This window comes from Trifolium pratense, linkage group LG6 (genome assembly GCF_020283565.1).
Source record: "Trifolium pratense cultivar HEN17-A07 linkage group LG6, ARS_RC_1.1, whole genome shotgun sequence".
Lineage (NCBI taxonomy): Eukaryota > Viridiplantae > Streptophyta > Magnoliopsida > Fabales > Fabaceae > Trifolium > Trifolium pratense.
The window spans coordinates 28,427,264-28,442,763 of NC_060064.1; the positions used below are offsets into that span (position 1 = coordinate 28,427,264).

Sequence of the window (15,500 nt, forward strand, 5' to 3'; positions counted from 1 at the left end):
TATTTAAACAGAAATATAACGATTTGAAACGGTAAACTCAATAATGTTCAAATTGGTACTGGTTCTACGAGCATAGCTTTAATGAATGATTTCATTTCTCCTTTAGGATCCGTGAAGTTGTCTTTATCTTTATAAACCACATCCATAAAACGTGAGAGATTTATAATACGCGTCAGAATAGGCATTGGAACTTCAGTTGGCCTAAGACATTCGTTATTAATATCTTTCCAAGCATCATAAATTCTCCTTTGACCTTCTTGAAGGGCAGTTTCCCTAGAGACATTGTATTGCTTCATATAGCATTCCAAAAACGAGGGAATGTGATCTCTTTCATGTTCAAACTATAAGCAACAAATAATATTTCATGTAAGTATTGACATCATATGAATTTTTTAAGAGCAGTATACATATTTGAAAATAATTGCTATATATATCTACCTCGTTCGAAGCAATGTCATCCATTATTCTTGCCAGGATCATAGCCGCATTATCAATTTTTGGCTCATTTGAAATCCATTTGAAGATGTCCTCTGTTGCTATGCCTCCCATACCAATGTAACAAGTCGTTGTCATCAGTACATAGCCACCAGACTCGATTGCTAATCGAAAGTATTCTTCCAAAGTTGGTTGGTATTTTTTGTTTAACCATCTGGCTTCAGTTATATAACCTTGAATGAATTTTTTGAACTGCAACTCGAATACAATGTAATAGTTAATTTTATTTGATTTTAGGTACAAATTTGAGTATAGCTAGAATTTAATTTAATTTTACAAAGAATTTTTTTACTAAACTCAATCTTAAATAGTTTCTCCTTCGTTAAAAACCTTTGTGCTAAATTTTAAGAACATTATTATGAACTTATAAGAGGGAAATGTAAATCACTATTATTTTTTGAAGCATAAAAAAGTTAAATACGTGCAATTATATTTCAAGAAATAAAGAAAATCGAATTTCTAAACTTTTGTGAACTTTTATTCTTAAATTAATAATTGAAACTTAAATTTTATCAAATTAAAATGAAATATTTGTTCAATAATTATGTAATGTAACTCCTACCAATATAAAATAAAAAATATAACTTATACTTTGTTAATTATAAGAATTTAATGATTAAAACAATTATTAGTATTGAATATTAATATATAAAAAGCAAAAGTTCTTTGAATAAAAAAAAAAATAGGAAAAGTTCTAAAGGGACTGGAATCACTTGGTTCCAGAACTGACCCCCGAACCAGATTAAAGTGGTAGTGAAAGTAAAAAAAACTTTTTTTTTGTAAAAGTTCTTACTTCTTTCTTGTAGTATTTTAGGACATATAATCTTCCATCATTTTTCATTTGTTGCTCAATTCCTTCGTAAAAATCAAAGAATATCTTATAAAGAATCTGATGACTTCACGTCATTACTATGTTTTAACCACATTTTAGGGCATTTCTAGATAGCATTTAGTATGTTTTTATGCAAGAATAAAGAGGAAAAGAATCATGACAAGAATGCTCGGAACACAAGGATTTGAGGCCAAAAAGTGAAGGAATAGAAGTGTACTGCGCCTAGACCAAGGAAGCATCACGCGCCGCGCCCAGAAGCTGCTAGAAGTGTCTGTAGATTCTGCCAAGCTGGCGCGCCGCGCAGAAACGATGCTAGAATTGCCTGAGGATTCTGTCAGTCTGCGCGGCGCGCAGACGGGCTGGCGCGGGGCGCCGGTACGCAGATTACACTATATATATACTTTTTCTGTTCAGAATTAGGGTTGGACAGTTTTGACGGCGACAGAGGCACTTTTGAGATCAAGATCAGAGCACGAATTTCTTCATTGTTCTTCATTGTAATGAATTCTTTCACTCTAATTATTGTTGTTTCTATGATTATGAGTAACTAAACTCTATGATTGGATCCTAGGGGATTCTAGTTATTATTGTCTTGAACCATGAATTTCATATGATGTTTTAATATAATTACGAAGTTAGTTTCATTCTTTTATCTCTTGTTCTTAATGCTTTATACAACGTCGCGAATTGTTTGATGATTATAATTGTTTGTTTACTAAGACATTAGAAACGAATTGATTGACCTAGAGATAATTGTACAATTAACTTATTCTTTAGACATATAGGTTTGTTAATTGTGAATTCAAGGATTAAAGGGAAACAAACCTCAATTGATTATAGGTCATCCTAAGACATTAGGGATTGATAATCAATTGAGAGGACTATGTACCAAGACATTGGACATAGTTATTTATTTTAATCGAATCATGGAACTAAGTTTGTAATTTGTTAATACGCATGAGATATCCGAGACAATAGTGATTAGATGAACCGAAAAGATCCAATCGCCTTCGCATCTTGAAAGAAAACCTTATTTTCTTGTCATTTACTTTCTCAAGTCTGAAATCTGAACACTTCCCCCTATTTTATTTTATTGCAAATTACTTTTATATGATCCAATTTACTCGTATTTGATTCGGAACAATCCCTGTGGATACGATAATTATATACTTACTTTGATACTTCATCAAATGGCGCCGTTGCCGGGGATTGTTGATTGAATCAACAAGGCAATTGGACCATACTAAGTAGTTTTATTGTTTTATTTTTATTTAGCATTCCTTTAAGAAGAAAAACATATAAAAATTAGTTCTAAATTTTATTTTATTTTCGTTTTCACTATTGTTTAGTGCAAGTGCTACTAAGGTATTTTCTTTGTTGTTTAGACCAGGCAGGAAGTCATGCTTGAATTAGACAATCAAAACGAACTTTTAACAAGTTACAAGTTAATGAATGCTCTACTACAAATTATTACCACACAATTAGCAGCCCAAGAGCAGATGAGCTACATGTGGAATGGGAAGCAAAACAATCCATATTTCAATGCCTATAAACTTGGAGGGAAGAATCACATGAACTTTTCTTATGGAAATAGCTCATGTTTAACTCAAAATAAAGAAATTCCTCAAGAGCAACCGTCGGAAGATCACCTTGTAGATTCTTTTGAAGATAATCTTATCTTAGCTATCAAGGTGACCCAAGGAAATTTTGAAGCAATGAAGATTAGCCAAGACCAAATGAAAGCTAACCAAGACATTGCTAACAAGAATCATGAAGCTTCAATCAAGAACCTAGAAACTCAAATGGGTCAATTGTCAAGGCAATTCTTGGCTACTCAAAATAATGGCTTTGAAGGTTCTATAAAAGATAATTCTGGTCATGAAAGCTGCAAGGCGATCAACTTGAGAAGTAGAGTGGTTCCCCCACCGGAGGTCGAGATGAAGAAAAAAAGTGAGACGAGTAAAGAGGGAGTGAAAGAAAAGAGAGAAGAAAAAAATGAGAATGAGGGTGAAGTTGAAAAAGAATGTGGAGTAGAAAATGAGATTGAAGGTGAGATAGAAGAAGTAGTCGAAAATGAGAGAGAGAAAAAAATTCAAAAAGAGAGTGATGAGAAGTTAGTTGAAAAGAACCACACTTTGAAGAAAGATCAAAGCTTAGAAAAGAAGGATAGCAACAAAGGGGAAAACACTTCATTCCATGCCAAGTTGCCGTATCCGCGAAAGAAGAAGGCTACGGAGAAAGAGCACCAACACTTCAAAAATTTCATGAAAATGCTTCATAGTCTCCAAGCGAATATTCCTTTTGCAGAGGCTTTGGAACAAATGCCCATATATGCGAAATTTATGAAGGAGCTTTTGACAAAGAAGCGAAAACCTCTTGATGACGAGACGGTAGACATGACCGAAGAGTGTAGTGCAATAATTCAAAAGAAGCTTCCACAAAAGAAGAAGGATCCGGGAAGTTTCACCATTCCATGCTCTATTGGAAACTTACATGTTAGGAGAGCTTTATGTGACTTGGGTGCAAGCATCAATTTGATGCCCTTGTCTATGATGAAGCGCATCCCGGGTGCCGTGGCTAAACCGACAAAGATGCAACTATCTCTTGCCGACCGGTCAATTACCTATCCACATGGAATTTTACAAGATGTTTTGGTAAGATGTGCTGAATTTGTATTCCCGGCTGATTTCGTGATTCTAGATATGGAGGAGGACGCTGAAGTTCCTCTCTTGTTGGGAAGACCATTCTTAGCCACCGGAAGGGCGCTAATTGACGTTGAGATGGGTGAGCTCATGTTTCGTCTAGACAATGAACAAGTATGCTTCAAGGTGTTTGAAGCAACAAAGTTTTGTGGAGTGGTACCCGAATGTTTCAAGGTGGATGTGTTAGAGGATGTGGCAAAGGATGTGAGAGAAGAAGAATGGGATCATGAAATTGAACTTTTTCTTCAACAATTGGATGAGTGCCAAGTAGCGGAAACGCTAAAAGTGGAGGAGACATTGCTAGTGGAGGAAGAGTTTGAGCCAAGTCCTCCGGGGTTGCAAGAACTTCCTCCTAATTGGAAGTATGTATTCTTGGGAGAAGATTCAAAGCAACCGGTCATACTTAGTAGCTTGCTTACTCCTTTGGAAGAAGATGACCTTGTTAAAGAATTGGAGAAGGATTATGACACTTCGGCTTGGAATTTAAATGGTATAATCCCTGCCTTTTGGTTGCACAAGGTGTATAAGGAGGAAGAAGTAAATCCGGGTGTGGGTGCTTGTAAAATTTTTATCCCTCATTTGGAATGTTTAGTAAAGAAAGAAGTGACGAAGCTAGTTGAAACCGTCATGATGAGTTTTAGGAAAAAGAGTGTGGATGATTCTAAGGAAGGTCCAAAAGGAGCACGAAAGAAGAAAAGAAAGAAAGGGAGGAATAAGCAGATAAAGTTCATTCGCCGTCCGATAATAGTGAAATCATTGCTTGTTGATCTGAATAATTCTCGGTTGAAGAAAGAGCAAAAGAGGAGTTGGGGTGAAACAAGTCTGAAATATCCTCCCTAATTTGAAGTCATGGACCGTCGAAGCTATGGACGTTAAACGAGCGCTGCTTGGGAGTCAACCCAAGGTTTTTAATTGTTACTAATGTCTATTCGTGTTATGCCTTAGTTGTGGTTGCAGGTTAAGCAAGTGCGGAAGTGGAGTCAAAGAGACAGGCACGCCCAGGCGCCAGGAGAGGCCTAGAAAGGCCTGTAAACACTGACTTGACACGCCCAGGCGCCAGGAGAGGCCTAGAAAGGCCTGTAAACACTGACTTGACACGCTCCGGCGCAGAGAACCAGCGCGGCGCGCCCAGAGATGGCCAGAAAGGCCTGTGAATTCTGTCGTGCTGCATATCAGGAGAGAAGTATGTTTGATGAGGCGGACCTGGGCCTCGGAGATCGACGTGATGGGAGCGGATCGTCCCATCCGCATTGACTCTATGGTACTACTTAATCCCTTCAACTTGAATTTGTTTTTGTCTTTTATGAATGCTTGTGTCTGTTTGAAAGCTTGTGCATTTCAGAACAGTTTTGTTTAAATGTCATTAAGGATCATCTGTGTTACCATCCATGCGATATGATTTGTGAGTCTCTGTGTTAATTGCTTGTTATATTTTATGATAATTAGAAAAATTGAGGAAGTTTCTCAAACATTGACCACTCGATAATCCGGCCTAGCCGTGAGTTTTCGAGCCCAAACACATAACTTTTTCTTGTTATGAGAGATTCCACAACTTAGCTAATTCTCTAGAACTTGCTTTTGTTCTCTTAATTGATTAATTGCTCTGAATTACACACCGAGGCACGTTGTTTGGTACCTTGAGCCTTGTTGAAGCCACCTTTAAAAATGTTATATCCTTCGTTAACCCCATTTGAGCCGAATGAAAAATTTTGTTGTGTGACAACCCAAGTTTTGAAACTATAAAAAAAAAAAAAAAGATGATTTTCTTGGAGTTAGATCATAACTTATGACTCGAGCACATTGCTCATCATTAAGTTTGGGGTTGCTTTTGGTATTAGCAACTGATGAAGTTTGGGGTGGGGTACTAGAGAACCAAAAAGAAAAATATTTTGAAAATATAGTGAAAAAAAAAAAAGAAAGAAAAAAAAATGACACCAAGAGAGAATGTAAATGAATCTCTTCAAAAAAAAAAAAAAAAAAGAAGAAATGAAAAAGGTTCTCTAGTATAACAATTCTTGATTTTTGGGGAAGATGTTTGAATAAATATCCAATCATGTGAATAGGTGATCCTTAAAACTCCAAGTTTTTCTGCTTACCATCCAAAAAAAATATCCACCATAAAAACCTAAGCCCCGTTATAACCCTCAAGTCCTCTAAAGGTGTGAATTTTTATGCATGTCGATCGATTGTTAGAATGTTTGCAAGCATATGGTAGAATGGCTATGTATGTGTTGATTGAGTGAATTTAACAATGCAAACAGGAGAGAATGTGAGGGAGTGAAGTGATTATTGTTTGGTCAATATTTGTGAGAAGTTCTTGATTTTTCCAATGTTCATTTGTGTGCGAGTATATTGATAATAGGGATGATCTTTGAAATGTTGCATGTGTATGATTGACTTGACTGATTCTGATGTATTTGAATTAAGCTGTAAAGATAGTGCCAGGTTTTCCGATGGATGAAGGTATTCCTTGAGGACAAGGAAAAGTTCAAGTTTGGGGTTGTGATGACTTCACGTCATTACTATGTTTTAACCACATTTTAGGGCATTTCTAGATAGCATTTAGTATGTTTTTATGCAAGAATAAAGAGGAAAAGAATCATGACAAGAATGCTCGGAACACAAGGATTTGAGGCCAAAAAGTGAAGGAATAGAAGTGTACTGCGCCTAGACCAAGGAAGCATCACGCGCCGCGCCCAGAAGCTGCTAGAAGTGTCTGTAGATTCTGCCAAGCTGGCGCGCCGCGCAGAAACGATGCTAGAATTGCCTGAGGATTCTGTCAGTCTGCGCGGCGCGTAGACGGGCTGGCGCGGGGCGCCGGTACGCAGATTACACTATATATATACTTTTTCTGTTCAGAATTAGGGTTGGACAGTTTTGACGGCGACAGAGGCACTTTTGAGATCAAGATCAGAGCACGAATTTCTTCATTGTTCTTCATTGTAATGAATTCTTTCACTCTAATTATTGTTGTTTCTATGATTATGAGTAACTAAACTCTATGATTGGATCCTAGGGGATTCTAGTTATTATTGTCTTGAACCATGAATTTCATATGATGTTTTAATATAATTACGAAGTTAGTTTCATTCTTTTATCTCTTGTTCTTAATGCTTTATACAACGTCGCGAATTGTTTGATGATTATAATTGTTTGTTTACTAAGACATTAGAAACGAATTGATTGACCTAGAGATAATTGTACAATTAACTTATTCTTTAGACATATAGGTTTGTTAATTGTGAATTCAAGGATTAAAGGGAAACAAACCTCAATTGATTATAGGTCATCCTAAGACATTAGGGATTGATAATCAATTGAGAGGACTATGTACCAAGACATTGGACATAGTTATTTATTTTAATCGAATCATGGAACTAAGTTTGTAATTTGTTAATACGCATGAGATATCCGAGACAATAGTGATTAGATGAACCGAAAAGATCCAATCGCCTTCGCATCTTGAAAGAAAACCTTATTTTCTTGTCATTTACTTTCTCAAGTCTGAAATCTGAACACTTCCCCCTATTTTATTTTATTGCAAATTACTTTTATATGATCCAATTTACTCGTATTTGATTCGGAACAATCCCTGTGGATACGATAATTATATACTTACTTTGATACTTCATCAGAATCTGCATGTAATCTGGAAGTTTATCTAAACAACTCATGTCCCACCTGAAAATCATTTTCATAACAATTAGATCAAAAGAAAACAAAAATATGTATATGTGTACGTGAGTGAGTGAGATATGCTAACTCACCTTTCAATTGCCTCAGTAAAAAGTTCTAATTCATCGATTGTTCCATATGCATCATATGCATCATCAATTGCTGTCATTATCATGATTAATTTTGCCATAAGAATTCTTCCACTAGAATATTGAGGTTCAAAATATACCGCCAAACCCCAAACACAACATTCGACAATCCTATCTCGTACAAACGGTAGTTTATTACACACGTCCAAGTCTTTCCACCATCTATCATAAAGGCCAAAAACAAGAATATTTAATAATAATGAAATCAAATTTAAAAATGTTTTTCTAGCTAGTTAATAAAATTATTTGACTTAAGAGTCCTTACTTACTTGGAAACGTTGCCAAATTCAATTTGGTGTAGTCGTTGGAGCATATTAAAATCTAATTTTGCCAAGATGAGCAAATTTTCATTGTGTGAAGGATCTTGCTCATATATGGAAATATAACTCCGTGCCTCCAGCCTTGGCATATTCTTGTGAACAGTTTGCCTTAAGCTACGTTTGACTTGTATTGCAAGAGAATGACTCAGTTTGGCAACGGACTCAAGATGAGTGGTAGTGAAGGACAAGGCTTCTTCCAAAATGTCCTCTCCATGAACCATAAGATGTGTGGCTTCATACAAGCTTAACATCCCTTCAACATTTCCTATAAGTAGTCTTTCACTAAAATTTCCTTCTTCATCTTTGAATTTCTTGAATACATCTAGTTTTGTTTTTTTTATCAATCAACAACAATTGAACATAAGATGAAGTAGAATATTATAAAAATTAAGAAATCAATGTAATTAAATAAGATGAAGATATATACTTGGTGAAACGTGAAATCCTTGTTGCCTCAACAATCTAAATAGCACAGCAAGAGAGTTAAGATCATCTTCTTCAAAAGTTATTATTTCTCCGTTTTGAACATAATTGTTGTGAATCTCATGTTGAAAAACCTCTTCAATCTCATTTTCAAAATGATAGCTCAGACCTAAGCGGAATATTGAATCAATCAAGTGAACTTTTGTCATGAGATTATCTGTCTTTAAGACTAGCATATCCCTCACATATTTTTTGAGTGGCTCAATTTGTGCGAGCATATTTTGATCAAGTTCCTGGAAGAAACCATTTTTTAAATAAGGATCGAAAAGAGTAGATGCACTTGATTTAAAAGAAAAATTGATAATGCATGTTTACGTACCATAGATTCAGAAGCATATTGAACGAAATAATCTCTCCAAAAGCTAGGTTGAAAATCTGCAACATTTCTATCCAAAACAGTTTTGGTATTAGGATTGAAGCTAGGTTGAAAATCTGCTACGAGAGACATACTTCAAATTAATTAATTAATTAATCACTTCAGCTCTAAGGTTTTGAGTTAATTGGGAATGATATATGCTCACTTCTGCTTGTAGATATTTATAATAAACTTCCAAGAGCTGTTGCCTCTATAATTAATATTAGCTAGCCTATTTTTAATTTGAAACATGATCCACGTTTTCTACAGTGATAAATCTTTTTTAAATTATATTAGTAAGAGCATACAAGTACAAATTATATGTATATTATAATAATGAAGTAAAGTATATATTCTTAATTAATTAATTTGATACAATTTGTACACGTTGGCTTGAGCAGACTCATGTTGGCTTTTCTTTGTTTTATTTTTGGTCAAGCCCACGTTGGCTTTTATACTTGATACTGAAAGTACATGATTATGTGCATACATACAAATTATATCATATAATCTTAATCAATTTGAAATTTCAAGACCATGCACGTTGGCTTGGAGTTGGAGCAGGCTATATTAGAAACTTCAATTCATTACTAATGAGCTATATGAGCACACCCTTAATTTTTATATAAAAATAAATTCAATAATTAGATTAGAAACACGTCGATGGGAGCAGGCCATATTAGAAACATCAATTCATTGTGAGGGATCTTTTATATTAACTAGAAGTTTCGACCCGTGCACGCACCAGTCTGATTAGATGTAATATGTAATAATGGTAGAAATTTTTTATTTATTACACGTGGGTTACAAAATCATACCAGATTGATTGATGTAGCCTAGTGGTAAATGCACCAAATATTTCTTAAAGGTCACAAGTTCGATTTTTGTTGAGGTATTTTTTAACATTTTATTTGAATTAAATTAGGGTTAAAATGAGAGGGAAAATGAGCGGGAAAATGATTAGGTTTAGAGTTAGCGTATCAGAGTAAGCTTAGAATATAAGAGATACTAGGATAATACCCGTGCATTATGCACGGATTGTGGTGTTGCCGCAATATTGTTTTTATTATAGGATGAATATAGTGCGCAATTAGTCCCGTGTTCTAATTATTTTTTTTGACTAATAGTCTCGTTATAAAATTATTTGCCATTGTAAGAATATGATATAGTTATAATATTAAAATTTATTAGTGACGTGTTAATATATGAATACAGAGCAAGAGTACAAAAAATACTCAAAAATAAAATAGAAATATACATAAGAAACATCCAAAAAGGGCTTCGGAGAGCAACAAACCACCAAAACCACTCAAACTAGCCACCAAAAAGAGGTGATGAGAAAAGCCAACTAAGAGCGGACACCCCAAGAGATACCACTCACCACGAGCCAGAAATATCCAAGCACCGCATCCGCACCTCGCTTTATTGGACCAGCACAAGCGAGTTTGAACCTCCCACTCGTAGAAAGAGCTGGGGGCTATCAGGTTTTTACCAAGAAACCATTTTCAAGATGAGAGTTTCACCCTATCCACAAGATTATCAATCGTTGAAGCCCCACCGACAAAGAAAATATCATTCCGAGATGTCCAGATAGACCACACAACAAATCCACCGTCCACCGTCCTTGCCTTGTTTTATACATATTTGAGTACATTCAATATTAGTTTTACAAGATATAACTTCTGATATTGGGATTGAAGCTGAAACACTGTTCTCAACCGCTTCAAGCACACCATTTGTACTACAATAATTAAATTACAGTAAATTTAAAAAATTATATAAAGATGAAAAACATGATTATACAATATTGATCACAGAAGTACTTATTATTATTGTTGTTGTTGTTGTTTTTTGTTTTTTTGTTTTTGAAATTGAAAAAAAACTCAACTAGTATATAAAATTAGAAAATCGATTAAATACCTTAAAAACATTAAGAAAAAAGCAAAAACAGCAAGACAAATGATGTTCGAATTTTCTCATTTTCTTCAAAGTGAAATTGATAGTTGTAGGCTTGTATGATTCTAAGCAAATATCTATTCAATATATAGGGGTGTCAAATTTTTGTCAAACCTCTAGTCAAAACAAAAAATATGGCTTAATTATATATTTGGTCCCTTATGATTATTTTACGTTTTAATTTGGTCCGTTAAGTTTAAAAAATTTTAAGTTAGTCCTTTTAGTCAAATTTCGATTTAAATCGTCCATGTAGCTAACGAATTTGCATAACTCGACAACTTAGTAGGGTGTTACGTGGATGTTTTAGACGAAATTAACTCAAAATTTAACAAAAAGTTAAACGAAAAGAACTCAAAACTTAATAAAAAAAACGAACTTAAGTTGACATCAGTAATATATATATATATATATATATATATATATATATATATATATATATATATAAGAGACCAAATTACGAACTAAATATGCAATTAAGTCTAAAAAAATTTGGTCTAATAGTTCAAAATAATATCAATACTCTCTCCGGCCTTCTTTATAAGCCAAATTCTATCGTTTCACACCTATTACGAAAATTGTTACATTTACTATATTATCCTTAACAATGCATTAAATTTGCATTGGGACTATGGTTACTTTTGCTTATATTTAAGATCAAATTTTTTTGTTGACTTTTACTTATAAATAAAGCCGAAGGGAGCTGAGTACTAAATAAATTATTCATGAGACAAAATATTAATTACTACCGATTCATATGAAAGTAACGTTATGTTTTTTTTTTGAAGGAAAAAGTAACGTTATGCTTGGCTATCTAATTTTCGCTTTTCTTAATCTTGGGGGAGATTCGCTTGTTTCCCCCTCCTATGTATCTCTCTTCCTTTTTATATTATGTTCTTAGAGGTTGACCTCTTTAACTTTTTATTTTAAAAATTAAAATAATAAATAAGTGATGGATGTATAATAATGATCTAGCCAATATTAATACTCATGAGAAAATTGTTAGTAATGCAAATAAATAAATAACACGCTTATACATTGAACACAAACTTTCAAAAGAAAAAGAAAAAGACCATACATGCATGTTTTTTTTATTTAAACAGAAATATAACGATTTGAAACGGTAAACTCAATAATGTTCAAATTGGTACTGGTTCTACGAGCATAGCTTTAATGAATGATTTCATTTCTCCTTTAGGATCCGTGAAGTTGTCTTTATCTTTATAAACCACATCCATAAAACGTGAGAGATTTATAATACGCGTCAGAATAGGCATTGGAACTTCAGTTGGCCTAAGACATTCGTTATTAATATCTTTCCAAGCATCATAAATTCTCCTTTGACCTTCTTGAAGGGCAGTTTCCCTAGAGACATTGTATTGCTTCATATAGCATTCCAAAAACGAGGGAATGTGATCTCTTTCATGTTCAAACTATAAGCAACAAATAATATTTCATGTAAGTATTGACATCATATGAATTTTTTAAGAGCAGTATACATATTTGAAAATAATTGCTATATATATCTACCTCGTTCGAAGCAATGTCATCCATTATTCTTGCCAGGATCATAGCCGCATTATCAATTTTTGGCTCATTTGAAATCCATTTGAAGATGTCCTCTGTTGCTATGCCTCCCATACCAATGTAACAAGTCGTTGTCATCAGTACATAGCCACCAGACTCGATTGCTAATCGAAAGTATTCTTCCAAAGTTGGTTGGTATTTTTTGTTTAACCATCTGGCTTCAGTTATATAACCTTGAATGAATTTTTTGAACTGCAACTCGAATACAATGTAATAGTTAATTTTATTTGATTTTAGGTACAAATTTGAGTATAGCTAGAATTTAATTTAATTTTACAAAGAATTTTTTTACTAAACTCAATCTTAAATAGTTTCTCCTTCGTTAAAAACCTTTGTGCTAAATTTTAAGAACATTATTATGAACTTATAAGAGGGAAATGTAAATCACTATTATTTTTTGAAGCATAAAAAAGTTAAATACGTGCAATTATATTTCAAGAAATAAAGAAAATCGAATTTCTAAACTTTTGTGAACTTTTATTCTTAAATTAATAATTGAAACTTAAATTTTATCAAATTAAAATGAAATATTTGTTCAATAATTATGTAATGTAACTCCTACCAATATAAAATAAAAAATATAACTTATACTTTGTTAATTATAAGAATTTAATGATTAAAACAATTATTAGTATTGAATATTAATATATAAAAAGCAAAAGTTCTTTGAATAAAAAAAAAAAAATAGGAAAAGTTCTAAAGGGACTGGAATCACTTGGTTCCAGAACTGACCCCCGAACCAGATTAAAGTGGTAGTGAAAGTAAAAAAAACTTTTTTTTTGTAAAAGTTCTTACTTCTTTCTTGTAGTATTTTAGGACATATAATCTTCCATCATTTTTCATTTGTTGCTCAATTCCTTCGTAAAAATCAAAGAATATCTTATAAAGAATCTGCATGTAATCTGGAAGTTTATCTAAACAACTCATGTCCCACCTGAAAATCATTTTCATAACAATTAGATCAAAAGAAAACAAAAATATGTATATGTGTACGTGAGTGAGTGAGATATGCTAACTCACCTTTCAATTGCCTCAGTAAAAAGTTCTAATTCATCGATTGTTCCATATGCATCATATGCATCATCAATTGCTGTCATTATCATGATTAATTTTGCCATAAGAATTCTTCCACTAGAATATTGAGGTTCAAAATATACCGCCAAACCCCAAACACAACATTCGACAATCCTATCTCGTACAAACGGTAGTTTATTACACACGTCCAAGTCTTTCCACCATCTATCATAAAGGCCAAAAACAAGAATATTTAATAATAATGAAATCAAATTTAAAAATGTTTTTCTAGCTAGTTAATAAAATTATTTGACTTAAGAGTCCTTACTTACTTGGAAACGTTGCCAAATTCAATTTGGTGTAGTCGTTGGAGCATATTAAAATCTAATTTTGCCAAGATGAGCAAATTTTCATTGTGTGAAGGATCTTGCTCATATATGGAAATATAACTCCGTGCCTCCAGCCTTGGCATATTCTTGTGAACAGTTTGCCTTAAGCTACGTTTGACTTGTATTGCAAGAGAATGACTCAGTTTGGCAACGGACTCAAGATGAGTGGTAGTGAAGGACAAGGCTTCTTCCAAAATGTCCTCTCCATGAACCATAAGATGTGTGGCTTCATACAAGCTTAACATCCCTTCAACATTTCCTATAAGTAGTCTTTCACTAAAATTTCCTTCTTCATCTTTGAATTTCTTGAATACATCTAGTTTTGTTTTTTTTATCAATCAACAACAATTGAACATAAGATGAAGTAGAATATTATAAAAATTAAGAAATCAATGTAATTAAATAAGATGAAGATATATACTTGGTGAAACGTGAAATCCTTGTTGCCTCAACAATCTAAATAGCACAGCAAGAGAGTTAAGATCATCTTCTTCAAAAGTTATTATTTCTCCGTTTTGAACATAATTGTTGTGAATCTCATGTTGAAAAACCTCTTCAATCTCATTTTCAAAATGATAGCTCAGACCTAAGCGGAATATTGAATCAATCAAGTGAACTTTTGTCATGAGATTATCTGTCTTTAAGACTAGCATATCCCTCACATATTTTTTGAGTGGCTCAATTTGTGCGAGCATATTTTGATCAAGTTCCTGGAAGAAACCATTTTTTAAATAAGGATCGAAAAGAGTAGATGCACTTGATTTAAAAGAAAAATTGATAATGCATGTTTACGTACCATAGATTCAGAAGCATATTGAACGAAATAATCTCTCCAAAAGCTAGGTTGAAAATCTGCAACATTTCTATCCAAAACAGTTTTGGTATTAGGATTGAAGCTAGGTTGAAAATCTGCTACGAGAGACATACTTCAAATTAATTAATTAATTAATCACTTCAGCTCTAAGGTTTTGAGTTAATTGGGAATGATATATGCTCACTTCTGCTTGTAGATATTTATAATAAACTTCCAAGAGCTGTTGCCTCTATAATTAATATTAGCTAGCCTATTTTTAATTTGAAACATGATCCACGTTTTCTACAGTGATAAATCTTTTTTAAATTATATTAGTAAGAGCATACAAGTACAAATTATATGTATATTATAATAATGAAGTAAAGTATATATTCTTAATTAATTAATTTGATACAATTTGTACACGTTGGCTTGAGCAGACTCATGTTGGCTTTTCTTTGTTTTATTTTTGGTCAAGCCCACGTTGGCTTTTATACTTGATACTGAAAGTACATGATTATGTGCATACATACAAATTATATCATATAATCTTAATCAATTTGAAATTTCAAGACCATGCACGTTGGCTTGGAGTTGGAGCAGGCTATATTAGAAACTTCAATTCATTACTAATGAGCTATATGAGCACACCCTTAATTTTTATATAAAAATAAATTCAATAATTAGATTAGAAACACGTTAGATCGATGGGAGCAGGCCATATTAGAAACATCAATTCATTGTGAGGGATCT

The 15,500-nt window shown here is 33.3% G+C and overlaps 2 protein-coding genes across 2 annotated transcripts; both read right to left on the minus strand.

Moving 5' to 3' along the window:
* Window positions 1-9,164, minus strand: LOC123892548 (probable terpene synthase 2). The gene is made up of 8 exons (XM_045942360.1): window positions 8,976-9,164; window positions 8,601-8,889; window positions 8,123-8,495; window positions 7,797-8,015; window positions 7,668-7,710; window positions 1,289-1,384; window positions 439-687; window positions 1-341 (listed from the first exon to the last, which is right to left on the minus strand). The coding sequence occupies exons 1-8, from the start codon at window positions 9,102-9,104 to the stop codon at window positions 48-50; spliced, it is 1,692 nt and encodes a 563-aa protein (XP_045798316.1). The 5' UTR covers window positions 9,105-9,164; the 3' UTR covers window positions 1-47.
* Window positions 9,165-11,923: 2,759 nt separating this feature from the next.
* Window positions 11,924-14,942, minus strand: LOC123890162 (probable terpene synthase 2). The gene is made up of 7 exons (XM_045939711.1): window positions 14,751-14,942; window positions 14,376-14,664; window positions 13,898-14,270; window positions 13,572-13,790; window positions 13,347-13,485; window positions 12,495-12,743; window positions 11,924-12,397 (listed from the first exon to the last, which is right to left on the minus strand). Exons 1-7 carry the CDS (start codon window positions 14,877-14,879, stop codon window positions 12,104-12,106), a joined length of 1,692 nt encoding a protein of 563 aa, XP_045795667.1. The 5' UTR covers window positions 14,880-14,942; the 3' UTR covers window positions 11,924-12,103.
* Window positions 14,943-15,500: the final 558 nt, after the last annotated feature.